The sequence below is a fragment of the Xyrauchen texanus genome, chromosome 13 (assembly GCF_025860055.1).
Source record: "Xyrauchen texanus isolate HMW12.3.18 chromosome 13, RBS_HiC_50CHRs, whole genome shotgun sequence".
NCBI lineage: Eukaryota > Metazoa > Chordata > Actinopteri > Cypriniformes > Catostomidae > Xyrauchen > Xyrauchen texanus.
The window spans coordinates 19065967-19087383 of record NC_068288.1 but is presented as its reverse complement, the minus strand read 5'-3'; the positions used below and the strand labels follow the sequence as shown (position 1 = coordinate 19087383).

The window sequence follows — 21417 nt, the reverse complement described above, 5'->3', positions numbered from 1 at the left end:
GGTGTCACCGAATAGACTGAGCTGGGAGATGGGAGGGTTGAGAAAGCAGGCTTTGTCAGTTTCCAGCATCTTGACCAAGTTCCTGGACCACAAGGGTGGCCATCGCCTGTCCGAGTGCCTGCGCCGTGACCTTCGTGGCCCGGAGGGCAAGGTCGGTAGCTGTGCACAGTTCCTGCAGCACATCAGAATCAGGACTACCATGTGCAGATCTTTTAGTGTCTTGGCCTGGTGAACTTGCAGGAGGGCCATGGCATGCAGGGCTTGTAGGCTTTTGCTGTCAGCGACGATGTTGTCCTACAAGCCTTGGAGAGGAGTGCAGGATGATCCCGCCAAGTAGTTGCACTTTGTGGTAACAGGGGCACCGCAACCACTTTGTCCATCCGGGGGACCACCGTTTACCCGTGGACCGTCCCGCCATCGAGGGTAGTAAGAGCGGACGAGTAAGGAGGTCGGTTCTGGGCAGTAAAAGGTGCCCTCCACAACCTTGTTAACTCCTCATGAACCTCTGGGAAGAAAGGAACCAGGGGGGCATGGCTTCGAGCGGCGCCCTGACCCAAGGGTCGAAGGGAGGATGGAGGGTTCCAGTCCAGCCCCACGCTCACGGTGGCCCGGGCAAGCATATCGGACATCATGGCGGGCAAGCACAAAGGCTGCAGCCCAGCCGCATCAGATGCCGCGACGCTCTCCGATGCAGCGGCAACATCATCATCCTGCTCCATGGCATTAACAGAGACATCTGACTGCCCATGAGGCGAGCCAGTCTCAAGAGCTCGGACGGAAGCAATCGAGTGTGCTGGGGGGGCGGGTGGTTCGTGGGGATTTACCTGGCAAAACTGCGCCCACAGAACTCCCCAAATCGCCTCCATAACCAGTGGTCGGCCACAATCCCGTGGGAAGGAGCAATGTGGGGGGTAGCTGGAGTGCCGTTTCCCTTGAGAAAGGAAAGTCTCTAACGCAACGATGCCATGGTCAGGTTCTTGCAATGAGAAGATGAACCATCCAAGCGCCTATGGCCTTCAGAAGTGGAGAGATATCTGCCGCATCCAGGAACAACACAAAGGAGGAAGGGCATCTTGATAAAGACGCGTCTTTAAAAACACGTTCAACGCAAATGCGTTAACTCTTTTAGAGAAAATAATACTCTTTTAGAGGAGTTGTTTGCTCTTTTTGAAACTGTCAATGCGCCCAGGGGCGTGGACTGCACTGGCGTGCAGAGGAGGGAGAAAGCCACTGGCAATGCGCCATAGATCCAACAGGAAAGCTCTCTTTTAGTGGTGAGTGGAACAGAAGTGAGATTTTTCAGCTCGCTGCATACACACAACCATTCGGCTCCGAAGAAAGACTGAAGGGGGTGGGACAAGCAAATACTGTTCACCAATTTGGCATTGGCCTTTTTCATATTCAGAGGTATCCGAGGCTCCTGAAAGAAGCCCCTTGTGACACTACAATAAAGGAGATATAGAGTAAAAAAAAAAAAAAAAAAGTAAAATTTTGGATATGGATTTAACCACCGGAGTCATATGGATTAGTTTTATGTTTCCTTTATGTGATTTTTGGGGCTACAAATGTCCGATCACCATTAATTTCTATAGAATGGACATACAGAGCTGAAATATTCTTCTAAAAATCTTAATTTTTGTTCTGCTGAAGAAAGAAAGTCATACACATCTCAAATGGCATGAGGGTGAGTAAATGATGAGAGAATTTTCATTTTTGGGTGAACTATCCCTTTTAATTCAAGTTTAAAATGATTCAACAAAACAGTGAAAACTCAAAGAATGCATTCAGTTTTCATTGTTGTGTTTTTCTTCATGATACATTATCTTCATGATACATTGAAAGAAAATTTAGTTAGTGTTTTAAAAGCAAAAAGATTTCATGTTTCAAAGGGGAGCGTGACAAAAAATATTTAGAACCACTGCTCTACGCGAGTACTGAATGCAAACGTCTCTAGCTAAGAAAGGTCTACACATGTTGTTGCATTCTGAAATGTGTCCAAACACATTACATAACACAATGAATGAGTGTAAAGTACTGTCACTTTTCTCTTTCCAACTACTGTCATGTTGGAGAAAAAGAATCTTGTTGAGGAAGTTATCTAAAGTTATTTAAACTGTCAACATAGGCTAGTTTATAGCTAGCTGCCCAACATCCGGTGCACTGGCACAAATATTTGAAGGTAACTATATTGCCCCCTTGAGTACAACACAAGAATGCACAGTAGATATCTACTAATACATTATATTTGGTACTTTCTAAACATTACTGTTTGTTTGAGCGGTCCAACATGCCAACATATTGTTTAACTAATGTTGTATCCAGCAGCCTTGAAATCATAATTTTTTTCGCAATTCCGTTTGGTGTTGCTATGAATCAGAAATTACACACTTACCTTTAAACACAGATGCTTAAAAACATTCATATTTCTCAAGCGTGCATGAGCACTGGTATTCACTTAATCACAAGCCATGACATAGCACATTTGAAAGGCTGTTCGTAACATGTCCTTTCCTTCATTTTTACAAGTAAAACATCACAGATGACACAAACGGCTCAATGCAAAGTCATGCATTATTCACTCACTCTTGACCTACTATTCCAGAAACCAGGAGAGAGAGGATGGGTGATGAGAATAACAGCTCTTACCTGCTGAGGCCAAGCTGCAGAGGGTCAAAATAAGGATGCTGAAGGGGTGTATGTGTGCCGTTGGCCACATAGCTGGAAGAGAACACCTCCCTGAAGCAAGACGTGGTAGAAACAAAAGCAGTGAGGTATCTGCTCGCATTGTCCAAAGACAGTCTGTAGAGAGAGGGAAAAATATGCCAGTCAGTGACCAGGCAGCAGGGAATTAGGGTCTTCCTGTCACATCTTGTGGGCTCAGATGTGAGGAGACAGCAGAGCTCTGGTCGAGGTGGCGGCTCTGGTTAATCTTTAACTAATTAAGCCTTGCATGAGGGGTGAGAATCAAGAGAACAAATGGGTCTTCATGTCACACTCTCACCTCCAATGTTCCATGTCTCACGTAACAGAACGATGTAAACAAATGAAAACTAGGGCTGCACAAATAATCAAATAAATATTAGAGATTACAATTACAGCTGCCACAATTAACTAATTGCATAACAGTAGCTGATACTCTGAACTGGATATATATAAAAAAAAAATAATAAAAAAAACATTTTTAGCCTGAAAAACAAAATGCTACTTAAATATCAAGGCTTGCTAAAGTAAAAAAAAATCAAGTTATGCTTTTTTCTGATTAAGATTTGTATTATCAGTGGTTTCTTAAGTGCACTTTCAAGGAGGATATATATATATATATATATATATATATATATATATATATATATATATATATATATCAATTTTAATGCTTAGGTCTTTGTGGTATCCAGATTTTATATTTAGAATTATTTGCCGCAGCAGTTAAGCGTTGTAACCAATCACAGAAAGACGTGTGTGTATTGTTTATCCTAAAGTTTTATTTTCATGCTGCAAAAAGAGCTAATGTGAAGTTGACCATTTAGGTAATGTCAATTATATGTAAATTATTAATAAAAATTTATTTCAATCATAATATCAATGAAATAATTTACAAATTTAAACATTGTGCAGCTCTACAATCAATAGAAATTAAATGCTGAAATGCAGATAACAGACAGCAGTTAAGAGTATTAACAGGCAACCGCTAACTATCAAAACCACGACTGAACTCGAGAGATGAAGCGGGGGTTCACCAGAAGGTGGATTAAACCTAACATATGCCACACCAGCAGCCCTTAAATACAACATGCATTATCCACATGAGCTCTCACTCACTCCACCTGACAAAAATGACCCAATAATAAACATACCATCCGCTTAACTGACATATATTGAGTCAACAAATAAAAACCTTTCAAACAAATCTAAGATGGCATTCAAAACATTTATGTCTACTCTGAGCCTCTAAAATGTCATGTCAGACTCGATTCAGTCAGTTTAATTCCATTCTGACAAAATTAGTTTTCCATGGCCACCATCCCATATCTAGTATCAAGGTATCTGAACAAGCCTTAAAGGGATAGTTCACCCAAAAATGAAAATTCTCTCATCAGACCCTATTGTTATCACACATGTGTATTAGTGTTCGACCAATATATCAGCCATATTAATAAATATTAAATTATGCGTCCCATATAGAATCAATCGTTCCAGATCCTTTATTTAACATAGATATAGGTTGGAAATTTTTCATATGGTGGGTAAGGGGTCGTCTGAAAATTCCACACACTGTGCTGAAACATGCTAAAACTGTGGACAGTAGGCTAAGGGACCATCTGAAAGTCCAAACATTGTGCTAAAACTTTTTTTTAACAGAAGGTTCCATAAATATTCAATAAGGTGTACAAAATTACACAGATTCAACAATATATTAATACTATCACTGAGTCATAAAGACAAGAATGTAAAGGACAAAAATAAATAATTAAAATAAAGTAAATAACAATTTAAAAACACATTTTTAAACATCTGTATACCTAAATAAGGGAAAGATAAATAATCAAAGAAATAAAAATAATTATATATTTTTTATAAGTCATGGGTCACGAAAGTTCTCAGCATATAAGAAAGGATATACATGTACACTTTTTAGTATTAAACTCAAAAATAATTTATTACAAAAAGTGTTAGAAAAATAACTAAATAAATAATATAAAAAGTAAATGTCTTATTTACTATGCACTGTACAGTATGTACAATTGGTTTGATTCTGTATTTTTTTAGAAAATGCAATCACTAACGTGGATATGCCATCCATGGTTGATGGGCTACTGTGTGTACTGTTACTTCCTTCTTCCTAAAATATTAACAATTTCTTCGAGCAAATAAATGACTAAAATTTGATGACTAAACAGAAATAAGAAGAAACTGCTATCTACCATTTAAAATACAATATTATTATTATTATTATTAGTTGTATCTATTTTTTGATTTTACAAAGTTAAACTTCTGTGTGAAATTAAGTAAATATAGTGCTAAATAAGATTTTATTGTTTTTTTTTTTTTTTTTTTAGCAATTTTATGTTTATGTAATTTACTATATTAAATTGTGTGATATATAGTCATTGTAACAGCCTATTGGCCACCCTGCTCTCCAGATATCGGATTCGGCCATTAAAAACCCAATATCATTTGACCACTAATCGTAGGACTTTTTTTCTTCTGCATAACACAAATGAAGATTTTTAGAAGAATATTTCAGCTCTGTTGGTCCATGCAACACAAGTGAATGGTGGCCAAAACTCAGAAAGTCCGAAAAAGACATAAAGCCAATCTAAAAGTTTGTTGGTTAAATCCATATCTTCTGAAAAGATATCATAGCTGTGGGTGAGACACCAGCTTGTGAGGTTGCGCAGCTCAGCCAGTTTGTACATTGCTGCCTTTTTCATCAACTCGTGAAAACGACCTCTTACGAAACAGCAGATCCACAAATCAGTAACACCAGATGTTTCTGCTTAAAACACACACACACACACACACACACACACACACACACACACACACACACTCTCAAGGGCATTGCCAATAACACTCAATTTAACCTGACCTAAAAACATCACAGGTTTGTCACGCTAGGTAAAACCAGGCATTTCACTGATGGTTTAGCAGTTAGGCTACATTCAGAGTAGCCAGCCACCCGTACAATTACAGGGGCAGGGTGCTGGTGAGTCAGAGACCACCACTACTGTCCCAGTTAATTTTAGAATCGATATCTGGAGATGTTTTATTGAATATCTTTTCTGTCTTTTCAATACAATGGCAGTGGATAACGCCTAATTTTAAAGCTTAAAAAAGGCCTCAAAATAATCTCGGGTGTCATATTCCAAGTCTTCTAAAGATTTATGTTTTGGTGAAAAGCCACAGGAAATGTAAGTCTTTTTACAGTCAAAATCTTTGACATCCATTGCTCGTTCATGACCGTTGTGTGAGAATCTTTTTCATGGTGGCTTGCTTGCATGTTGACGGGAAAACTTTATTTTAGACACCACACTTCGATATTACACATCCCATAAACTGGGGGGCAGGGTGGAGCTTACCTGCCCTGATACAGTTAAAACAGGTTGTGTCAGAGGCAACTTTGGAGGAATAATCAGCCGACCGCTACCCAACGGAGCTCACCAGGTGTTCCAGAATGAGGTAAGCTCAGTGGCACACACACAAGTTAAGAATGGGATTAGTGGTAGGGTATGGACCCCTAGACAAACGATCTAGTGTAGGTGGTGGAATAGAACGGTTACCTGTTTGAGTCCACCATTAACCCTGTGTGTAACAAGCGCAAAAAAAAGCAACGCAAGTTCACGTTCCATTGCCACTGTATTAAAAAGATGGCCAAGATATTCAGGAAACATCCTGTTTCTCTTTTGCATAAAAAAGTAAGTCATACAGGTTTGGAACAACATGAGGGGTGAGTAAATTATGACAGAATGCTCATTTCTGGGTGAACTATTTCTTTCAAACTTTCAAACTTAAGTCGATTATAAAATTTTTGAATAGTTAAGTCCAACCACAGGGGATCCAGGGGACGTCCCCAAGTGAAGAGTAATGAAAGCCACAACTTTATCAGTATATAAAACTCTCTCTCACTCTCTGTTTCCGGCCTCTTTTATCATTCTGTCACATTCTCTGTTTAAGTACTGATGAGGAGAGCGGTCTCTCTCTCTCTCTCTCTCTCTGCAAACAGCTGCAGAAACAAAGAGCCATTCACACATGGGCAGCTGCTGAAGCTGGGAAGTCACTTTGGAGGATCTCAACGACTATTGCACTTCCAGCAGAGGGGCCAAAGCCAGTGCCCACTGCTTTTGTATAAGAACCTACAATGCCATTCTCACACTAAATGCATTTTAGACTCCACTCATCTAAGACGACAAAGGAAATAAAATTAAAAAGAACGAATGTCAAATAGATTTTGAACATCATGATGGTGAGTAAAAGGGTGAACTGTCTCTTTAATATTGAAAGATCATAGACCGATGGGTGAAATGGTATGGTACACAGCATGTTATTTTTTATTTTATTAATTGACAACCAGATATCAACACCTCTGTAAGCCTTGAGGGTGGAATCTCTGAACTGTCTCAGCATGCAAACCAAAGTATATCAGAGGAGATTCTACAGTGGCCATTTTTTCCTAAGTTAAAACTATCAGGCCTGTTACTGTTGCGATCTGATCTCTATTTATAAAATAAAGTGACTTTGTTTCTGTTGAGAGAAAGATCACCTCATGTGACTCCTACTTAAAGTCTCTCTCTCTCTCTCTCTCTCTCTCTCTCTCTCAAACACACACACACATTCTCTCTCTCTCTCTCTCTCTTTAGTCAGGAGTGGGTGAGAAAGAGATCAATATTTAAATCATTTTTTACTATAAATCTCCACCTTTGACCAGCCCCAACCAGTAGGTGGCAGAATGTGAAAGTGAAAAAGTACATTTACAGTAAAACCAGGACTTAAATATTGTTCCATTTCTCCCCAACACCTATCATATCGCTTCAGACGATATGGATTCAACCACTGTAGCCATAATGGATTACTTTTCTACTAACTTTATGTCCTTTTTTTACCTTCTGAGTTCTAGTCACCATTCATTTCCATTGTGAGGACCTACAGATCTGAAACATTTTTCTAAAAACCTTAATTTGTGTTCTGCAGAACAAAGAAAGTCAAACGTATCTGGGATATCATGAGGGTCAGTAAATGAGAGAATTTTATTTTTCGGGTGAACTATCCCTTTAAATTAGAGCCTAACCTATATGGGATTTCTGAGATAATGCCAATTTTAGAGGGGGAAAATTCACCGATTACTGATATGGTGGCCAATGTAGTTAATTTTTGAGCCGGAATGAAAACAGACCTTTTCTATGTGGATTGTGCACTGATTTTGCACCGATATGACTATGCAAAGGTACTCAGAAGGATGCTTTCTTAAATATTTGACATTATTATTATTATACATTGTCAATATATTCTAGAAATGAACACTGAGAAAAAAAAGAATAAATAAAAATACAATAAATAGCTTAAAAACATCAGTACTGTATGTTCAGTATCAGTCAGTTGCTGACCATTTACATAAAGAATAAATAAAAATACAATAAACAGCTAAATAAACAGCAGTACTGTTTAGTGTGTCAATTGCTGACCATGTAAATAAAGAATCAATAAAAATACAATAAATAGCTAAATAAAAATCAGTACTGCATGTTTAGTATCAGTTAAATGCTGAACATTAAAATAAAGAATATGTTCAAGTAAAATAAATAGCTAAATAAACATCAGTACTGTATGTTTAGTATCAGTTAAATGCTGACTATTTTAATACTGCCAGTCAATTAGGGGCAGGTTGTAAAACAAGAAGCATTTACATCTGCAGAGTCAAGAGATAAACAGCAGCAGCTGTGTTACACCGTATTATGCTATACAAATTCAGGGGAAACTTTCAAAGGTGGAAAACCAGACTTTTAAATATTACATTTTATAAATGCAATGACTGGAATTGTTCGGTTGAAGGGTACCAAAATATGAATCCTGAACAAATTAGTTTGGTGACATGTTTACACATTAGCTTCCTCTCAACTGACAAACAATGAAAGTAGCAAGGCTAAGTAAGTAAGTAAGTAGTTAGCTAGCTAGCTATAAGCTCGTTGTCACAAAGAGTAAAAGATGGACGTTGTTTATTTACTTTCCAGCATTGCGTCTCACCAACTAGGAAACAACGTAGCATGAAATCAACACAAACACAATCCACCACCACACTGTTGTCTGCTGAGCTGCAAAAAGATGCTCTAACGATGACCTTTCAATCTGATACATTACTGACTGCAATGACAAACTATAGCTGGCTAACACATCAAACAGATGTGATAAACATGAGTGACATGGTTGTCAGGGACAGGGTTAATGTTATATTAGTTATATTGAAAAGGGACAATTATGGGGTCATTGTTTATTAACTTTCCAGTATGTATTTCACAAACTAGTTAGCAACTTACAGAGAAGACACCACTTAATTACGCACCGCTTAACTCCGCCCTGTCTGCAGAGCCACCATCAGCTCAGCTCAGTAAACAAAATTACACCAATTATGAAGCATTGTTTTCTACATTATATGTTCTGAAAAAAAGTTTTCATATCTGCGCATATCGGTAAACATATACGCTGATACCGATATATCGGTTAAAGGCTAATATTGGCTGATAATATCTGCCGACCAACCAATAACAGGGATTGGAGGTTAAAATACAAAATAATAATTGTATTATTTGACAACAAGACATCATCTCCTCAGTAAGCCTTGAGGGTGCAATCTTTGAACTGTCTCAGCATGCCAAAAGTATATCAGAGGAGTTGCTACAGTAGCCATTTTTTCCTAAGTTAAAACTATGGGCATGTGGACAGGCCTGTTACTATTGCAATCTGATCACTCTTTATAAAATAAAGTGACATTGTTTCTGTTGAGAGATAGATCACCTCATGTGACTCCTGCTTAAAGTATCTCTCTCTCTCTTTCTCTCTCTCTCTCTCTCTCTCTCTCACTTAATCAGAGAGATATAGTACAATAACACTAAGCCACATCCTGGAAAAGCCATTAACAAATCGAAGGCAGCAGACCCCAGACTATGCTTAATAACTAGCTAATGTTTAAGATTTGTGGTGTGCATCTAACTGTGAATGTGTGCTCTCACTTTAAAAACTGTCAAGATGTCTGTCCATAAAATTTCTAAATCTTTCATTTAAAGGAATGGTTCACACAAAAATGAAAATCATTTACTTACCCTCATGTCGATCCAAACCCATATGACTTTCATTCTTCTGAAATTTAAGTTGTTATTCGCTCTCAAATCAAATCATGATCAACTAATATTTGAGCCCATATCAAAAATGATGACATGTCAATAACATGACACCTCATTGGTTCTTGCGTCTCTTGACGAAACATCATGACACAAGAGAACCAATGAGCTTTGATGTTATTGACGTGTCGACCAATGATCTCATTTGATTTTAGAAAATAATGACTTCAATTTCAGTCTGTTCATCATACAAAGTGATAAGTGAAAACTTGATGCACAAGTTGCATGGACTAATTTTAAGACACTTTTGGTGCTTTTTTACACTTTAAAGTCACAATAAACTTCTATTGTATGAAAATCAGTGATCACAACATTCTCTCATCATTTACTCACCCTCATGCCATCCCAGATGTGTATAACTTTCTTTCTTCTGCTGTATACAAACGAAGATTTTTAGAAGTTGTGTTTGACCAATATGTGTTTTTAAATGGCCGATGCCGATATCCAGAGCGCAGGATGGCCAGAATGCCGATACAATGCCGATATATCACACAATTTAATATAGTAAATAACATGAACATAAAATTGCTAAAAACAATTACTAAACTATTATTTAGCACTATATTTACTCAATTTCATACAAAGTGTAAAATTATATTGTATTTTAAATGGTAGATAGCTGTTTCTTCTGATTTCTGTTTAATCATCAAATGTTAGTAATTCATTTGCACATGAAGAAATTGTTACTATACTAAGGAGAAGGAAATAACAGTACACACAGTAGTCCAGCGGCCATGGATGGCATGTCCACGTTAGCAACTGCATTTTCTAAAAAAATACCAAATCAAACCAATTGTACATACTGTGCATGGTAAATAAGACATTTACTTATAGCACACTTGAAGCGCTTTCACTTTCAAGTTGCACTCACGTGCTTGTGCGGATCCAGCGCAAGCAGTAATCTCCTGACAGTTTAAACGGCCTGGATCGCTTGCTTGGATTGTCACAGACTGACCATCATAATTTGTGAATCAGAGGAACTTTTTATCCTGATTTTGAAGTTTTGGCTGACAGCATACACGCTCCAGAGGAAGATATTAGATGAGCGCTCAACGGGAAGAAAACGCTGGATTTTTGTGAGGTTTGTGATATACATCTGTTTAAACAATGTTCTGCATATTTGCAAATGGTATATAATAGAAGTTTTACTGATATTTGCCTTTTATCATCAAAAAAGAAAGAGGAAAATTGATGAGTGCTCCACAGCATGCTGGATCTGCTCAAGTTTTGTGAGGTTTGTTTATTGATATTTGCCTTTTTATCTTTAGACAAGACAGTTAAAAGTTACAGGGAACTGTTGCCGATAATTGCAGATAATTAAAAAAGTCAGAATATTGGGGTTCAATAGTTCAGCGATGTATTGTCGAATCCAGGGCATGCTGAGTGACTCCAGCCAGGTCTCCTAAGCAACCAAATTGTTCCGGTTGCTAGGGAGGGTAAAGTCACATTGGGTAACCTCCTCGTTGTGGCGATTAGGGGTTCTCGCTCTCAATGGGGCGCTTGGTAAGTTGTGCGTGGATCACGGAGGGTAGTATGAGCCTCCACATGCTGTGAGTCTCCGTGGTGTCATGCACAGTGAGCCACATGATAAGATGAACAGATTGACTGTCTCAGAAGCAACAGAAACTTGTCCTCCTCCACCCGGATTGAGGTGAGTAACTGCGCCAACATGAGGACCTACTAAGTAGTGGGAATTGGGCATTCCAAATTGGGGAGAAAAGGGGTTAAAATAAAAAAAAATATATAAAAAATTTCAGAATATCTGCCGATTCATCGGCCTTGGCAACATACATGGGTCGAAAACTATTTAGAAGAATATCTTAACTCTGTAGGTCCTCACATAAACACAAAATAAAAGTAATCCATAAGATTCCAGTGGTTAAATCCACATCTTTTGAAGCAATATGACACATTTGGGTGAGAAACAGTTCAAAATTTAAATCCGTCTTCTTTTGTTTTTGGTGATTTGTTTTCTTTGTGCATATCGCCCCCTACTTGGCAGGGTGGAGAATTTATGGTAAAAACTTTAAGTAAAAACTAAAAAAATCTTTATAAATATTGATCTGTTTCTCACCCACACCTATCATATCACTTCAGAAGATATTGATTTAACCACTGGAGTCTTATAGATGACTTTTATGCTGACTTATGTGCATTTTGGAGTGCATTTTCAAAATGTTCACTTGCATTGTTTGGACCTACAGAGCTGAGATATTCTTCAAAAATTCTTTGTTTGTATTCTGCAGAAGAATGAAAGTCATTCACATCTGGGATGGTATGAGAGGGAGTAAAGGATGAGGGACTTTTCAGTTTTGCGTAAACTATCCCTTTAACTATTCTTTGAAAAACTTCATGAAATGGACTGATGAACACAAATTGTATTTCCTGTGTTGATATTTCTTTTGAAAAATCAAGTCAGAGCGAGGCAATCCAAGGCATTGTCCTTTTAAAAATAACCAATACGTTTAAAATATGTGTTCTCCCTTGGATTAATTGCCTCTGCTTATATTATTTTCATTGGTAAATTGCTCAGTTTGGATAAAAGTGATACATTGCAAAGTTAATAGACATCGACTAAAAGTCACAAAAATCTTTATGAGAGGTTAATTTCAAAGGGTCTTGGAGGGCTGTTTGGTCTTGCCCCTCTGAAAGACATCTCAGCATGGCAGGGAAGAAAAAGAAGAAAAAATAGCATGACCTCAAGAGAATAGCACACCACAACAATTTCCAGCCAAGTATAAATAAATGCAACGCACTCCGGCCTACTTGGTTTATTCAAGCCAAGAAACGTGGCATGTGATTTGTATGAAAATGAAATAAGGGTCACCTGAAGATCACAGCTAGGGTCATTTTTACAGTGGATGCCTCCCAAAAAACCATGGTTAAGTCCAACACTTGCCTCTTGACTGCCAATGAGTCTTATTTGGATTGAAAATGAAGATATCTGCTATTGAAGCCATCCAGTCTAAACAGAGTGGTTTCCCGTTTGCGTAAGTGAACTGTGATGCAGGTCTCTTTGACATGTTTATAAAGTAGGATGTGCTCATCAGCCCAAATGGATCCTCTTGATGTGACGCATCAAACAGTAACTCACTGGGAACATGAAGTGGCCAGCTGCACTCGAACAAACCCACAACTTCAACGGTCATAGAGACTGATCCATCCATTCAACTCACCGCACCAATGTTACATCTGTAGCACCTGACACATCAGGCACACAGCATGCACACACTAAATCACACCTCAGGGCCACCGTTAAGACCACACACAAATAAACTCTGCAAGTTTAATGTTTACACATTGAACATCTGGGTGTATGACCTCCATTTGTGAGATCAGAGCATGCATAAGTAGCACATACATACACTTGCATTAACATGAAGCATGCAGTCTATACTCATAATCCTTTCTTGTTTTGAATCATCAGTGCTACCAAGACATCCCACAGAGCTCTAATATGACAAATATAAAAAATGAAGGTGAAAATGTCACTGAAAATTCAATAAAAGAGCTAATCTACTGTTAATCTACATAGCTACACATAGTACGCATTAAGTTTTTAGATCCTAATAAGCTGGGAGAGAGTAATCGCTAACCCTGAAGACCTTACCTGACATGTCACTGGGGTCTTGAATCAGATAACAGTCACATGTCTTTAGTCCTCATGAAACTTTACTCTTCACTCCTCACCTCCACTACACTGTTTCACAAAGGTACTTTCAAGAACTATGACTGGTTTTCTCAATAACCCCAGCAAACACTACGTTTCTCATGTAAGGCACTTGGAGGCATTATCTATTGTCCGACAGGTATGAAAAGTCTGCATGCACCAATAATGCAAGGTCTTGAATAAATTACTATTGTAAATGTGTAACTAAAACATAAACAATTTATGAGGTATTAAAATGAGCCAAAATGACCAGAAGAAAACATTCTATACAATAACCATAAAAAGTACTATAACTAGAGCAAAATAAACAATGTTGTCTTGGACTATCAACTGCTCTTTAAGTGCAGTTTAAGTTCAGACAGATTTGTAATACTTTGACAGTAAAAGTACACTGATAAACACGTATGAGAGAATTTATATCCTGCATAAAGAGAACTAAAGCAACTGCAATCCGAGCCAAACTTACGCATAATAATTTAGGATTAACAAAAATCAATTGCATTTTTTTTAAAAAACACTTTGTTTTGAAGATGATTATAGTAATATGTCAACAACTTTTAAGCTGTTGTTCTCTTCGGCACTTTAAAATGATAACTACCAAACAATCACCAAGCACATTACACTTGGACACAAGGTGTAAAATCTATAGGTAATTTCAATATTTTGATAAAACTGAAAGGGGTCTTGGGGTCTCAAAATATCTAAGACATTAACACAAGATGAGTGATTTAGGAAGTCTTCTCCCGACAGACATCAGGAAATCTGCATTACTCAAATTTTTTAATATTGCTATTCCCAATGGCGAATCTCAACCATGTCCATACTTACAGGCCTGCCAAAGAATTTCCCAATATCTTCAACAAATACATTTGAAGAGGCATTTGTTATTGCATGCACTCAATTAACATTATGACTGTACCTCTATTTTCCTCTTTATATGAACTATGTGCATACATCAGGGCAGTCCACATATCCTTAATGTTAATTAAAAGTGTGGACAATGCATTGTCCCCCAAATGTCAGAAGGTCGAGCACAGCCACAATCCTGACAACATCAGAACTTCTACAGCGATCATGCAGCATGCTGCCCTAACAAGACTCTTTCTCTTAGTAACATAACTATATGATAAGAACATGGATAACTGACTTTAGTTCATTTAAATGTGATGGGGTTCATCCAGAACTAATTTGGGTGCGCAGAAAGGACGTTATGCGTTAGTGTTTGTATTATTTCCAACTTAACATTAAATAATTGCTAAGTGCTGTTGGAGTAACTCGTGTCAAAATGTGACAGTCAAAAATTGATACTTCAAGTCGCGTGCAGGGTAAACAGATCGTGCGTTCTGGTTGAGTCGGTTCGAGCGCTGTGAAGGCGTGCATGCGTCTATGAAGCGAGCTTGAGACTGTAAACTTGCTTGAATACGATTTCTTTCAAACCATCATAAACTGGTATTCATTAACAAAGGCAAAGTACACATCTAAAGCAAAAGCAAAGGTAGAAGCAAAGTGACATACCAGCGAATCTCCGGTAATGCTCAAGAAAACTTTCTTAGGGAGTTCACGGTACTTCGACTGATATGAGAAAGGACCAGCGCAAAAATTGTCTATCAGTGTAGCAAATGGTCGAGCGATAAATGCCCAATTTTCGGGATGACAGACACTGTGATAGATCTCAAAAAGTTTTAAATACCCCTCCAGCTTTCAGTGTGTGCGTGTCTGTGTGTTTTTGAGTGGGAGGGGCCAGTAAGAGGAGGCTGCGATTCACATCCATCATGACGAATGAGATGAAATGGGTTTTGAAACTATTACTTTCTGCAGTCATATTCTTGAGCCCATGAACGGGCACTTTATTAATGATAATAATAATAATGGTTGTTGTTGTTGTATTTATTATTATATGAAAACATACTCATTATATAAAGAGGGATACAGTATAACAGGGACAGAATTTTTTTAATTTAACATTTAATAGGTCTCTAAAGTAGACCATTATTTCAATAGAATTTGTATAGTCTGGTCACAAGTTTTTCCACAATTTTAAATCACCTTCACTAATTGAATTACTCCTGTGCAGTGTTGGGTTCAATGCATTACAAAGTAATTCATTACTGTCATTAAATTACTTTTTCTTTGAAAAAAGTAAAGTATTGGATTACTCTTAATTTTTCAGTAATTTAATTACAGTTACTTTTGATGTAATTGTGTTAAATACTGTATAGACTATAGAACAATTCTAAATTAAATAATAGTGAATTTAACATCGAAATGTAATGTTTTATGTTAAAATGTATGTTTTCTAATGAAATCCAGCCCCCTTAAATTCTTTGGCCAGTTTATTAATAATTGATTTAATTTTATCTGATTTATTTGAAAGAACTAAAACATACTTTAACCCTAAACCAACCCTTACCCCAAAACCTAACTCTAACTCTAACCCCTAATCCTAACCCTAACCCTACCTTTACTCCTAAACCTACCCATACCTCAACCTCCATAGCAATAAATGTGGGAATTTTGCAGAACAACATGTAGTTACACAGTAAAACATATATCTTGTATGTATTTAATGTTAGTACAGTAGTTAAGGCCACCTAAATTGACCGACCAATTTCATGCCTATCCTAGTATTTTTCATCTGGTCGTGGTTGAGAAGGATTTTAGAAAGTAATTAGTAAAAAGTAATGCAATTACTTTTCAGACAGAGTAATTAGTGCAGTAATCTAATTACAATGTAGAAGATGTAATTAGTAATTAATTACTTTTTAAAGTAACTTACCCAACACTGCTCCAGTGGTGTGACCAATCTAATTTTAATAGTATCCTACAAATATTCCATGCAGTCACTTGTGAGGTCATAGAAAACTGACTGAGTATAACATGGCACACTGTAGTGCACTACTGTCACATTGCAGGATGTTCAAGCTATTAAGCCATTTTGGCACACTGTTACAGCTATTTTGACTCACATACCTAACATCTGCATAAAGAAGAAAGTCTTTCATCTATTTGTATGATATTTCTCTTGTTTTTGTATGGCGATGTTACATAGAATATATGAACTTATGAATCTTCTTTACTTCCAGTTGGGATCTTAATAACCTACAGTGTCCCCAAGAAATTACCATTAAAGGAGTAGTTCACCAAAAATGAAAATTCTATCATTATTTACTCACCCTCATTATATCCCAGGTGTGTATGACTTTCTTTCTTCACCAGAACACATTTGAAGAAAGCTCAGTAGGTCCTTAAAATGCAATTGGATGGTGATTCGATATTTGAAGCTCCAAAAAACAGACAGTCAGCATAAACGTCATCCATAGGGTTCCAGCTGTTAATGTCTTCTAAAGTGACATGATTAGGGGCAGCTGTGGCTCAGTTGGTAGAGCTGGTTGTCCACTAATCGCAGGGTTGGCGGTTCGAATGCCAGCCCACATGACTCCACATGCCGAAGTGTCCTTGGGCAAGACACTGAACACCATAGTGCTCCCAATGGCAGGCTAGCGTCTTGCATGGCAGTTCTGCCATCATTGTTGTATGAATCTGAGTGTGATTGGGTGAATGTGACGCAGTGTAAAGCGCTTTGAATACCGCTAAGGTTAAAAAGGCGCTATATAAGTGCAGACCATTTACCATGATCGCTTTGGGTGCAAAAAAACATATTTATGTACTTTTTAACTCCAAACCATGGCTTCCGGTAAACTTCACTAAAGGGTGGAGATCCCACGGTCTCTCATGTGATGCATTACCGTTGCCATGATATGGACGTAATCTCACATTCTCCTCTTGGTTGAGACATCAGGATAAGCACACAAACGCACCATTGTGAGTAAAGAAACGGATAAAAACTGATCTAAACCAAATCAACTAAGCTTCTGTACAGCGTTCCTCCCAGTTGTAAACAGCACTGCTCATTCGGCTGTGACTCACAGGCATCAGTTCTCGCGTTTTTCAAATGCAAATGTGATTACACCACACGCGCGTACCGCTTCTGACCGGAAGCATAATTTAGAGTTAAAAAAGTACTTAAATATTTATTTTTTTCGCACCAAAAGCAATTGTGTCCCTTTAGAAGACATCAATTTAACCGCTGGTGTCGTATGGAGGATGTTTATGCTGACTGTCTGAGATTTTTGGAGCTTCAAACATTGGATCACAATTCACTTGCATTTCAAGGACCTACTGAGCTAAGTTATTTTTTCTAATTTTCTTTTAATGTGTTCTGGTGAAGAAAGAAAATCATACACACCTGGGATATCATCAGGGTGAGTAAATAATAAGAGAATTTTAATTTCTGGATGAACAATCCCTTTAACAAATGCATTTTTTTTTTATCACTTCAAACACAGATATGTATGTACTGTTATTTTGATAACTCTCTGGGTATTGCAGATTTCCACAATTTACACAGGCCTTTTTGACTTGAAATTGCTAAAAATATTGCAACTACTTGTATAAAACATTGTTACAGCCTGTTTATAGACACATTTTATGGAAAAAAAGCAGTTGGCCTTTTCTGTGTTAATTTGTAGCTATTTATTGTTAATTTATTGTTAATGCTAATTTAATGTTATTTTATTTTTATTTATTTTTTGTGTTTTGTGTGGTTAATATATTCAGATTTGTTTAAAAAAGTGTATTGTTGTGTTGTTGTTCATGCTGTGGGGTCTCAAAGTACACTCTTAGAAAAAAAAGGCTCTTTTGGGTTCTATATGAAACCTTTTCTTCTAAGAGTGGAAGGGATTTTGCTTAGGGCCCCCATATGCTCATAAACAGCCCTGATATCAGTTAATGTAAATTCAAAAAGTTAGAATAAACGATTAACTTTTGATTTATCCTGTACATTTTCAAAATATTTCTATTTGGAATGTAATTGAACTGGTGATCTGTTCAACATTATATCATGTTTATCAATGAAAGTTATTATAAGGTTAAATATTTGTATTCATTTCAAACCCCTGTCATGTGTTCATGTGTGTGGGATGTTTCACCTAATCAGCATTCCAGTTTTAAACACTTCCATGAATAATATGACATCAGCCTTAAAAAGAAAAAAGTGTTTACAAATCTATGAGGTGAGGTCACAAGTGTCATTATACACTGTGTCATATTCTGTGTGGTATCTACATCAAGGCACCATAGAAAAGACAGAATGTCATATTTCACCACTGAATGTCAAATCTCAAAACATAGTATCTTGACCCTTAAAATGATCTATACAAATGCTCTCGGAAGCCATCATTTTGCTCTTATTATATTCCACAATTCTCATTATATTCTTGAGACTGACCAGAGCTTTCCTGATATCATAAAAATAAATCAGATTTTCTGTATAATGAGTTTTATCTGTTGAATGATTTATGCAATATGGTTATCACTCTGTCATTGCCAACTGATTTGATTCAAGGCAAAAGACATGCCGACCTGACTTTGGACTGGCCTTCTCCTGGACATCTAAATGAACAAACACCTGGCCTTCAGGGGCACACCATTTATCAAAGAGTATTCCTTTTTTGGGATTCACTAATTAATAACAAATCTTTAACAATTAACAGTCAAGAAAGATTTAATTGTGTGTACAATATTCAAAATATATTTTTTTACTTTTTCTTCTAGGTGCATCACAACTAATATTTTAAACAACTCATTCACATAGAAATTGGTCCATATAATATTACACCTTTAAAATGTAATTTAAACATACAGTCATTTATACATATAGTGTCACTGAAACATGTAATGAAGCACATAATATTGTTTAGCAAAAATGTTGCCTCAGTCACATAATGTTCAATAGATCAAGTGGATTGAATTGTTTTAAATTTAGAAGGACAATTATACCAAAATCATGCCAAAAAGTATGACTGTTTGCAAAACTTGTGCATGGATGCATGTTTGTGTGTATTAGTTGTTATATATATATATATATATATATATATATATATATATATATATATATATATATATATATATATATATATATATATAATTATTATTATTTTAATTTTTTCATTCTACCATCGCCTCCTCTCCTAGCTTGTCTCACTGAACAAACAGACTTATGTTGACTGACTGAAATGTTCTGCTTCAGTCCAAAGGAAATGGAAATGCTTTACCGCTGCTTAGAGTGTAAATGTCAGACTTGTGATTTGCCACTAATGAGACAGCACCCTTGCAAGACAGAAAACTTTGTTTTGGAGCTTCTTGCTGTCTTCTTGAAAACATTGATATGCTGCTTTTTAGTGTCAATAAAGATGTACTCGAAGGCTTTATGTCATATTTCTCTTCTCATGCATATGTATGCCTCACACCAGGCCTACTCAAAGTGTCTGCACAGATGGAGCAAGAGATGCGATGAAATCTAGTCCTGAACGTGAATCCCGTCCTCTCATTCTTTGATTTTCTTTGTTTCACTTGCATTTGTGATCTTTTTAATAAATTGTTTTCTTTATAAAAAGAAGTGGAAATCAATCTATGCAGAAAGAAAACCACCAACACTATTGAAGATTTTAGTTTTTTTAAATGTAGCCTAATTTCATCAAATTTAGTGCATACTGCCTTTATAATGGAAGCTGTCACTACTGAATGCAGGAAATGTTTCACATTAATTCCTAAGTACAGTTAGTACACTCATTTTAAAATGTACACAGACTAGATGCTGTAGGTCAAAGCATCCCACCAGCCAGTTGAAGATATTACTTGGCAAAATACACATCATTAGATTTGTGTGGCCTTGGAGAAGGGTATGAGCAATGTACACAGTTGAGGAATGTACACAGTTGAGATGTGGTTGTGGCACAGTAGATGAGGGTTGTAACATCTGAGGTTATTTTAAACAGGTGGATATTCATCAAGTATTCTGCATGTGTAATAGCTAGATAGCCCTATCTATCCCTTCTCCATTATTGGTCATGTCCTGGTCTTCCTAGATCTGTAACTGTGAAAGTGTTTTTCTATAGAACACTTCCTCACATATGAGAAGTGACCCATGTGAATTGCTGGGCACTGACCTCTTGATCTTGGAAGACACATGGCATGATTGAGACATTTGTCTGAAGTCTGAACAGCCACAGGGGATTTTTGTCTACACCAGCTAATAGATTTCCCTTGAAGTTAGTTTAAAGACTAAAATAAGGATAACAAAAATAAACATGACTATGTGAATCAACACATATGACATGTCATAGCCTATAGCTCTCGCTAAATATTTATATAATCAATGTATGTAGAGGCCACTGCTAAACCTTTTGGCACGTGCAGTTATATTTGTTGGCCTCTTCAGTAGTTTTGAGGTCATTCGTAAATAATTCTCAAGTTTTGTACAACAAAACTGCAAAGAATAATAATTTCAAAAATAAATTATAACCAAAATTGGGCTTATGCTGCCCTCTTATGGAAAGTTTGTTTCAAATCAGGTTACAGAATAAGTGGACTAATCATTCATTTTTTATACACTTAAGAGCTCTTTCGTTTATAGTCATTATATCTTATAGGGACATTTACACATAAATGAGTATACAAATCGTTGTATTATTATTTTATTTTTTTAAAGATACGTTTACCCGCCTGGTTTTATCTACCATGCACATCCACGAAACATAATTAATCACTAGCACGAATAAAACCAGAAAACAAAACAAAAAAACAGTCATGTTTAGAGATTTTATTTTTAATTGAGCGCACTTTTTTTTTCTTTACATTATTAAATACCACAACGAAACAGAAAGAAGTACTTTGTGCAAGTGACAACAATGGTAATAATAAAACTACCAGATGTAATCGTTTACATAAATTGCAACTTCTTAAAAATTTGTTTTAGTGTTTTTATTTTTTGTTTTACTTTTTACATAATGAGATTCT

At 36.8% G+C, this 21417-nt stretch overlaps 1 protein-coding gene across 1 annotated transcript in view; it reads right to left on the bottom strand.

The window, feature by feature from the left end:
* Positions 1-15275, bottom strand: part of LOC127653846 (transforming growth factor beta receptor type 3-like) — a 202136-nt gene extending 186861 nt beyond the window's left edge. The window contains exons 1-2 of the mRNA XM_052140627.1: positions 15076-15275; positions 2647-2799 (exon numbers count right to left, since the gene is read on the bottom strand). Coding sequence (XP_051996587.1) covers positions 2647-2785 — 139 coding nt within the window. The 5' untranslated portion in view covers positions 2786-2799; positions 15076-15275. The remainder of the gene's footprint in view (positions 1-2646; positions 2800-15075) is intronic.
* Between the last annotated feature and the right edge of the window lie 6142 nt (positions 15276-21417).